At 54.3% G+C, this 8,993-nt stretch overlaps 1 protein-coding gene across 1 annotated transcript in view; it reads right to left on the reverse strand.

Annotated features, from left to right (window-relative positions):
- GABRA5 (gamma-aminobutyric acid type A receptor alpha5 subunit) overlaps positions 1-8,993 on the reverse strand; it is a 26,169-nt gene that overhangs the window by 10,868 nt on the left and 6,308 nt on the right. Inside the window, exons 3-9 of the mRNA XM_006753483.2 lie at positions 8,281-8,399; positions 6,936-7,003; positions 6,591-6,811; positions 2,834-2,916; positions 1,958-2,104; positions 1,029-1,181; positions 711-916 (exon numbers count right to left, since the gene is read on the reverse strand). Of these exons, the coding sequence (XP_006753546.1) occupies positions 711-916; positions 1,029-1,181; positions 1,958-2,104; positions 2,834-2,916; positions 6,591-6,811; positions 6,936-7,003; positions 8,281-8,399 (997 nt within the window). The remainder of the gene's footprint in view (positions 1-710; positions 917-1,028; positions 1,182-1,957; positions 2,105-2,833; positions 2,917-6,590; positions 6,812-6,935; positions 7,004-8,280; positions 8,400-8,993) is intronic.

Here is an 8,993-nt window from a genome sequence, read left to right on the forward strand (position 1 = left end):
GTGAGAAAGAGGGAGAGCCGTCGGCAGACGCCACGGGGCGTGGGGGTGCCATTGGACCGCAGGTGATGGTGTTTGGGGGTGGAGGGGAAGGACCGGGGACAGCTGGTGGTGCTCTCTATCGTCACGGGGCCCGGGTTACACAGGCGGACCCGTCACAACGCCCAAAGGTGCCCTTCGTCTGTAGGTGCCCCACACTGGGGTGCTGCTCTGCACGGATGAGACGGAAAGCAGGGGGCCCACCACAGGGCATGACTGGCATGCGGGGTGCTGAGTGGGGACACACTGTCCTCTGGGATTTACTTTGAAAGGCATCAAAAAATACGATGGATTGATGGATGGATTGAGGCTGGGTGGATGGATGGATAGATGATAGATAGATAGATAGATAGATAGAGATAGATGATAGATAGATAGATAGATAGTCTGGCTGGTGTGGCTCAGTGGTTGAGCATCAATCTAGGAACCAGGAGGTCACGGTTCGATTCCCAGTCAGGGCACAGGCCCGGGTTGCAGGCTCCATTCCTGGGGGCGGGGCGTGCAGGAGGCAGCCCATCCATGATTCTCTCTCATCATGGATGTTTCTCTCCCCTCGTCTCTGAAATCAATGTATGTGTGTGTGTGTGTGTGTGTGTGTATGTATATATATATATATATAGTTTTCTTTTTAAAGAGAACCTGGAAGAAGAGAGGGAGGAGGAACGGGTCCGTACCCTGTTTCTGCCCGCGTCGCCCTGGCCGTCCCAGGCCCAGCTCCTCTTGGTGAAGTAGTTGACGATGGCAAACTCGATGAGCGCGGAGAACACGAAGCCGTGGCACACGGCGATGAACCAGTCCATGGAGGTGGCGTAGGACACCTTGGGCAGCATGTTCCGGGCACTGATGCTGAGGGTGGTCATGGTCAGCACCGTGGTCACCCCTGGAGGGAGCGGGAGCGGACACGGGCTCAGGGCCGGCACCCAGGCCCCACGCGGCATCCGAACGCGACCGACGCGGGGTGGGCAGCAGAGGGCCGGGCCGGGCCGACTCACCGAACACGGTGCGGGCGGGCACGGACTCCCGGTTCACCCAGAAGGACACCTGGGACAGGATGACGGTCATGATGCAGGGCAGGTAGGTCTGGGTGAGGAAGTAGCCCAGCTTCCTCTTCAGGTGGAAGTCCGCCGTCAGGACCGTGAAATTGCCTGCGCACAGAGAGGGAGCCGTCAGCGCCCCCGGACCCGCACCCAGGACCTGTGCCATCCCCACCCCACCCCCGGGGCTCCAGGGCAGTGCCCTGTGCCCCGGGGCCTGTCCTCTCAGCACCTCCCCTCAAGTGTTTGTAAGGTTCGGGCAAAGGAGGGGATGGAAAACCCATGGGTTTCTTTATTTTTAAATTAATTTTTTTTAAGTTTGTTGATTTTTTTTATTTTTTAATAGGTTTTATTGATGTCAGAGAGGAAGAGAGAGGGAGAGAGAGATGGAAACATCCATGATGAGAGAGAATCATGGACCGGACGCCTCCTGCACGCCCCCTACTGGGGATGGAGCCCACAGCCCCGGCCTGTGCCCTGACCGGGAGTCAAACCCTGACCTCCTGGTTCCTAGGTCCACGCTCAACCACTGAGCCGCCCCAGCCAGGGACACGTGTGGTCATTTTATAAATCCTGTGGCCCCCCAGCCCCTGAGGTGCCTGCCCTGAGGCTGCCTTTCCTGGGGAGATCAGATTTCTGTCTTTCTAATCCCTGGCCCCTCTGTGCCCCTCCACCCGCCCCCTGGCCGCTACCACCGCTGCCAGCAGGACTGAGGGTTTGGCCTCTTAGACAGAACCGGGCACATCCCAGCGCCCTGTGGTGGGTGGATGGTGTGGCCACGTCTCTGTGGCCCCTGGGTTTGCGTGCCAACGGACCGCTGTGCCCACCCCTCCCACCCCCCACGGCTGAGGGGAGAGCTGGCGTCCGGCCCGCCCGCCGGGACTCACCTACGCTGGTGGAGCAGCTGCCCGAGTGTGTCTCGAACCCCGTCAGGTAGTACTGGGTCAGCCGGGAGCCATCCTCAGCCACATCCAGCCCGTTAGTGGCATTCGTGTCCAGCCACACGTAGGTGATTTCCTCGCTGGTGTACGCGTCTGGGGTCGGGGAGAGACAGGGAGAGCGGCGTAAACGGAGTGTCACCTGACACCGGGCCCGTCCGAAGGAGCTAGAGACTGGAGAAAGCCCCAGTCCAGCCCGGCCGGCGTGGCTCAGTGGTTGAGCATCGACCTGTGAACCAGGAGGTCAGGGTTCGATTCCCGGTCAGGGCACAAGCCTGGGTCGAGGGCTCCCCCAGGAGGGAGCATTCAGGAGGCAGCCGGTCCATGATTCTCTCTCATCATTGATGTCTCTCTCTCTCTCCCTTCCTCTCTCTCTCTGAAATCAATAAAAACATTTTTAAAATTTATTTATTTATTTATTTTTTGCTAATCCTCACCTGAGGATATTTTTCCATTAATTTCTTTTTAGAGAGAGTGGAAGGGACGGGGAGAGACAGAGAGAGGGAAACATCAATTGGTTGCCTCCTGCACGAGCCCCTCCTGGGGCTGGGGAGCCTGCAACCGGAACCGTAATCCGGGCCTCCAACCGACCACCTCTCAGAGGAACCAGGCGGGAGGTTCTGTGATGTTTTCACACCGGAGGGAGGGACCAACCGGGGCATTCGTCCCCGCCCGCCCCCGCCCCTCCTGCCGGGGCGACAGTTCTGTCCGCCCCCCCTCCCGCGTCGTCGTCCCTCACCCCTCGTCCCTTTAGGACCCCTGTCCCTGTCCCTCCCCCCTTTCTCTCTGAAATCCATACAAACACATTGAAAAACGAGCACTCACAGCTTCCGAATTTCAGGGAGCAGGTGTGCTCGTCCATGGGGAAGTTGTAGAGCTGCATGGGGCAGTCGGCAGAGATGGTCAGGCTGCAACAGAAGTGAGAGAGAGTCATGGGCCTCCGGCCTCCTGCAGGCCCCCGCCCTGGGGATCCAGGGAAGTCGGACAGGTGCCTGCCTACCTCCTTGTCTCTGACGGAGAGACTCCTGATAGACCAAAGAGCTTCTGGCTACACATAGAGAATGCATTTCAAGTACTGCCCCCGCGTAAGACGTGCAGAACGTGTCTGTGATGTCCCTCAAGCAGGTTACCGACTGTACTGCGCACCTACATGGGACCATCGGCTCCTTACGCTAGAACTCAGGGGCCGCGCTCAGCCCATTCCTGCGCAAACACGATCCTCTGCTGCCCTCCCGTGGCCGTTTGGAGGAATTACACTTTGTGTCTCTGTCCGCGGTATGCTCACATACACACGCTAGGACCCAGTTAAAAACGTCTAGTTTCGTGTGGATAATTTACTCCAAATGTTAACCAAACACGTGTAACACGTAGACAATTCCCTTCAAGTAAGCAACTGATTCTACTGGACACCTGCGTGGGACTCCACTGCAGTGGTTCTCAACCTTCCTCACGCCGCGACCCTTCAATGCAGTTCCTCATGCTGTGGGGACCCCCGACCATAAAATTATTTTCGTGGCTACTTCATCACTGTAATGTTGCTACTGTTATGAATCGTCATGGAAATATCTGATATGCAGGATGGTCTTAGGCGACCCCTGTGAAAGGGTCGTTCCACCCCGTTGAGAAACATAGACTGTACCGAATTGGAATAAATTAAAAAACAACAAACCCCTAGCTGGTCTGGTTCAGTGGATAGAGCGTCTGCCTGCGGACGGAAGGGTCCCGGGTTCGATTCTGGTCAAGGGCACATGCCTGGGTTGTGGGTTCGTATGGGGGCGTGCAAGAGGCAGCCGATCGATGAGTCTCTCTCATCATCGATGTTTCTATCTCTCTCTCCCTTGTCCTTCCTCTCTGAAATCAATAAAAAAAAGTGTTTTTTAAAAAGAAGGACCAGCCCTAGCCGGTTTTGTTCAGTGGATAGAGCATCAACCTGCGGACCAAAGGGTCCCAGGTTCGATTCCCATCAAGGGCATGTGCCTAGAGGGCTCCTAGAGGAGGCAACCAATCGATGTGTTTCTCTCACATGGATGTTTCTCTCTGTCTCTCCCTCTCTCTTCCATTCTCTCTAAAAATCCATGGAAAAATATCCTCAGGTGAGGATTAACAAAACAAACAAACAAACAAACACAGGAAGAAAGCAAGATTTACTGAATATATCTCTCCGTGCCATATTTACCCAGACACTGGTGTGTGCATGTATGGTAATAAATATAGATACAGATAAAGATAAAGATATAGATCCTAATATGTGTGTATACTCACAAACGTACTAGTTCCTAGTTAAAAACGTCTAGTTACATATGGACGATTAATTTCAAATACTACCCCAGAATGAAACGTGTATAATGCCCTTCAAGCAAGTTACTGATTATATTGGACACCTGTATGGAACTATCTGCTCCTTACGCTAGAACTTAAAGGACGCGCTCAGCCCATTCCTGTGCAAACATGATCCTCTGCTGCCCTCCTGTGGCCGTTTTGAGGAATTACACTTTGTGTCTCTGTCCGCGGTGCTGAAGCTCCGGGCGGAAATCCCTGGTTCTGCTTCCAAACCAGGCGGAGCCAGGTCCGACGGGAGGACAGATGCTTGCCTATCTCGTTGTCTCTGATAGAGAGACTTCCCTCCCACCCAGGACTCAGGACACTTACGGGCACTGACCCCAGAGCTGCCCCTTCGGAGGGTGTGGAGGAAAGGGGGGATCCGGTCACCGCCTCCCAGCTCACCTGCTCCCCAAGGAAAACGTCTCCTATTTGGCAGGTCCCCTCAGGCACGTGGTCGCCCCCTACTACCCGGGGTTTTCATGGCAGTGAAATTGAAACTGCCATGCGATCAGCACCAGAAATTCCAGCTAGAAAACCACACAAAATGGGCAGTGCTGGGTTCTGCACCTCTCCCCTGCCCAGCCCTGCAAAGGAGGCCGGGGGCACTGCTGGGCAGGGGTGCCCTTTAACCGTGTCCCAGCCACCCTGCCTAATACATCTGTTGGTGCCGTGTTTTGTTTTGTTTTTAAGATAACAAACTATGAATTCCTTTTATTATAATTTTTTTTGTTAATCCTCACCCGAGGGTATTTTTCCATTGATTTAGAGAGAATGGAAGAGAGAGGGACAGAGAGAAATAGCGATGTGAGAGAAACACATCCATTGGTTGCCTCCTGCAAGAGCCCCGACCAGGGCCTGGGCCGGGGAGGAGCCTGCAACGGAGGTATGTTCCTTCGACCGGAATCGAACCTGGGACCCTTTGGTCTGCAGGCCGGTGCTCTATCCACTGAGCCACACCGGCTAGGGCTGTTGGTGTTCTTTTTAACTAGACTCTGGTGTGTTAATGTCCGACAATAAATGCAGGTAAAGATACACTTGCTTATGTGTGTATACGCTCAGACACTCCCAGTGCCTACTTACAAACGTCCGGTGGCATCCGGATAATTTATTTTAGATCCTACGCAGGAATAAAACATGTAGAACATATATGCACTGTCCTTCACGTCAGTGACTCATTATAGGGCACACGTCTACGCATCCGTATACTTCTTACAGGAGACTTGGAAGGACGCTGTCAGCACATCATCGCGCAAAAACGACCCTCTGCTGCCCGCCTGTGGCCATTCGGGGAATAACACCTTGTACCTCTGTCCATGGTGCTGACGTCCCCGCTAAAGCCCCGTGAACACGACCAAACATTGTACCCCACCCCACCCCCCAAAACCCCCGCAAAACCAGCTACAGGGATGAAGGACCGGGCCCAGGTTCTACCCAGGCAGTGCCCGGAGCCTCCTCTGTCTAGACCAGTGGGTCCCAGTGTGGGGCACACGCCCCACAGGGGGGGCAGTTTGAGTGTTAAGGGGGGCAATTCGAGAATAAGTTATTAGCCATGAACGTTTTGCATTTCTTATGGTTCTAGGGGCCTCGGGATCGTCTAAAATATATATATATATATATAGTGACATATTTATGCATCTCAGTTCTGTATTATGTTTGGAAACTTTATTTGCTATTTTTTCCTATCCCGTCATATTATTATTATTATTGAAACAATTCCTTAGCGATTTCTTCCTCAGTTCGTCCACTGTCCTTTTGTTCTTTTTCTCTCTCTCTCTCTCATGGACGCCATGTTCTTTGGAAGCTCGTTTAGACCAAGCTCATGGCCTCTGAGGCTCCCTCCGTGTGAATAGGAGCTCACTTTGTGAATAATAGGAATCCTATGTCGGGGGAGGGGGCATCAGGATGGTAGAGAGGCTTAGGTGGGGCGTGGCCAAAGCAAGGTTGGGAACCACTGCTCTAAGGTGACCCTGTGCCCCCATTGCCCCTCTGCCCTGTGCCCCGGCCCCCTGCCCACCCCATGCTGCACCCCGTATCCCTGCCCTGTGATGTCTCCACCCCCATCCTGCGCTGCCCATGACAAGCCCCCGTTATAATGCCTGCTGCACCTGCACTGCGCCCCTTGCCCTCCTCTTGTGATCCGTCCCTGAGGGCCCTGCATGCTCCACCCCGGCTCCACACTCGCCCTCCCTGCACCCTCCCGTGGTGCCAGGCCCGCAGCTGCCCCCGCAGGACGGACGGCCGGACGGCCGGACGGGCTCACCGCATGGTGTAGAGCAGGGTCCCGTCCGACTCCAGCCGCAGCAGCTTGTTGGGCGTGGTCGTGTTGTGCACGACGGACTTCTTGCTGTTGTGGAAGTAGGTGTCCGGGGTCCAGATCTTGCCGGCCATCATGTTGTTGAGCGACAGGCTACGTATGGGCCCCTCGAACTGCAGCCGCTCATCATTCCAGCTTTGGCGGAAGAACACGTCGATGGTGTATTCCTGTGGCAGCGCCGGAGGGCGGGGGAGAGGGGGGACATGGTGAGGTCACAGCTCGGGGAGCCCCATCCCCCAGATCTTCGTGTTTATCCCCCGGGGCCTGGCGGGGGACCCGACCCGCACCTACCATCTGCGTGTCGGACACCGGGCCAATGCTGGTCACCAGGATGTCAGTGTTCACCACGGTGGTCCACTCTGAAACAGACCAGGGGCCTGAGCGACGCCACCAGGGCCCAGGCCTCCGTCCAGCCCAGGGCGCCCGCCTCGCCCGGCCACGCCCCCGGGCATCTCCACCGTCCTGATGCCCCACCCCCCCACGGAATTCTTCTCATCCACAAAGGGAGCTCCTGTCCACGCAGAGGAGGCCTCAGAGGCCACGAACTCGGGCTAAACAAGCTGCCAGAGAACATGGCGTCCACGAGAGAGAAAACAAAAGGGCGAAAGGACAGCGGACGGGGTGAGGAAGATTCACTAAGGAATTGTTAATAATAATAATAATAATATGAAGGGATATGAGAAAATAGCAAATAAAGTTTCAGAACATATCATAGAGAACTGAGACGCATAGATATGTCACCATATATACGTACAGACTGTCTAGGGCAGTGATGGCGAACCTATGACACGCGTGTCAGAGGTGACACGCGAACTCATTGTTTGGGTTGATTTTTCTTTGCTAAATGGCATTTAAATCTATAAAATAAATATCAAATATATAAGTCTCTGTTTTACTCTGGTTGCAAATGTCAAAACATTTCTATATGTGACACGGCACCGGAGTTAAGTTAGGGTTTTTCTAAATGCTGACACGCCGAGCTCAAAAGGTTCGCCATCACTGGTCTATGGGGCCCCTAGAACCCTAAGAAATGCAAAACATTCACCATGAATGATGCATCCTCGAGCTGCCCCCCTTAAACATCAAACAGCCCCCCCGCCCCATGGGCGTGTGCCCCACGCTGGGAACCCCGGGGCTGGAGGCTGCTGTCACACTTGGCGACCAGGGGAGCTTTTCTAATGCATGTGTTATGTGTGGAGGCTTGACCGCCACCCAATGAGGAGGCGGGAGACAGCACCCATCCCATCCAGAAGGAGCACGACCCGGCCGGCGGGGCTCAGAGCTTGAGTGTCGCCCTAGGAACCAGGAGGTCAGGGTTCCATTCCCGGTCAGGGCACAGGCCCGCCTCGATCCCCAGTAGGGGGCGTGCAGGAGGCAGGTGATCCATGATTCTCTCTCATCATGGATGTTTCTCTCTCTCTCTCTCTCCCTCTCCCTTCCTCTCTCTGAATTCAATAAAAAATATATATATATGTATTAAATTTTAAAAAAAGAACGTTCTGGGAAGAAGGGAGCTTCTTGCGTCTGGAAGATGCGGCCGAAGGAGGCCGGAGCTGCGGGAGGGGCTGCGGGCATCTCCCGGGAGGTGTCTGGAGATGGAGGGTCTGCCCGGGCCCGGCCAGGGAGCGGCTCTCACCTCCGAAGCCGGGCCGCAGCCTCTTGTCGTAGCCCTCCAGGAGCCCGTCCAGGATGCGGGTGTACATGGTGATGTTGTCCTCCGTCTTCTCTTCGGAGCTGGGCGGCTTCTGCAGGAAGCTTTGGGAACAGACACAAAAGGGTTCTGGCTCCTGCTCATCATTTCTTTCTTCTTCTTTTTTTAAAAATTATTTTTACTGCCCGGCTGGTGTGGCTCAGTGGTTGAGCCTTGATCTAGGAACCAGGAGGTCACGGCTCGATTCCCGGAAGGGCACAGGCCTGGGTTGCCGGCTCGATCCCCAGTGGGGGGTGTGCAGGAGGCAGCCGATCAATGATTCTCTCTCAACATCGATGTTGCAATCTCTCCCTCTCCCTTCTCTGAAATCAATAACAATAAAAAAATATTAAAAAAACAATGGTAATTACATGCTTTTAAAATCTCTTTCCTCCCTCCCTCCCTCCCTCTCTCTCTCTCTGTCTCTCAAATCAATAAATTAAAAAGAAAAGGAGCCTTAGCTGGTTTGGCTCAGTAGATAGTGGATTGACCCACGGACTGAAGGGTCCCGGGTTCAATTACGGTCAACGGCACCTACCTAGTGATAGAGTCATTCCCTGCCCTGGTTAAGGTGAGTTTGGGAGGCAATTAATGGATGTCTCTCTCTATCTATATCTATATCTATATCTATATCTATATCTATCTATCTATCTATCTAT

Source organism: Myotis davidii, unplaced genomic scaffold (assembly GCF_000327345.1).
Source record: "Myotis davidii unplaced genomic scaffold, ASM32734v1 scaffold811, whole genome shotgun sequence".
NCBI classification, from domain to species: domain Eukaryota; kingdom Metazoa; phylum Chordata; class Mammalia; order Chiroptera; family Vespertilionidae; genus Myotis; species Myotis davidii.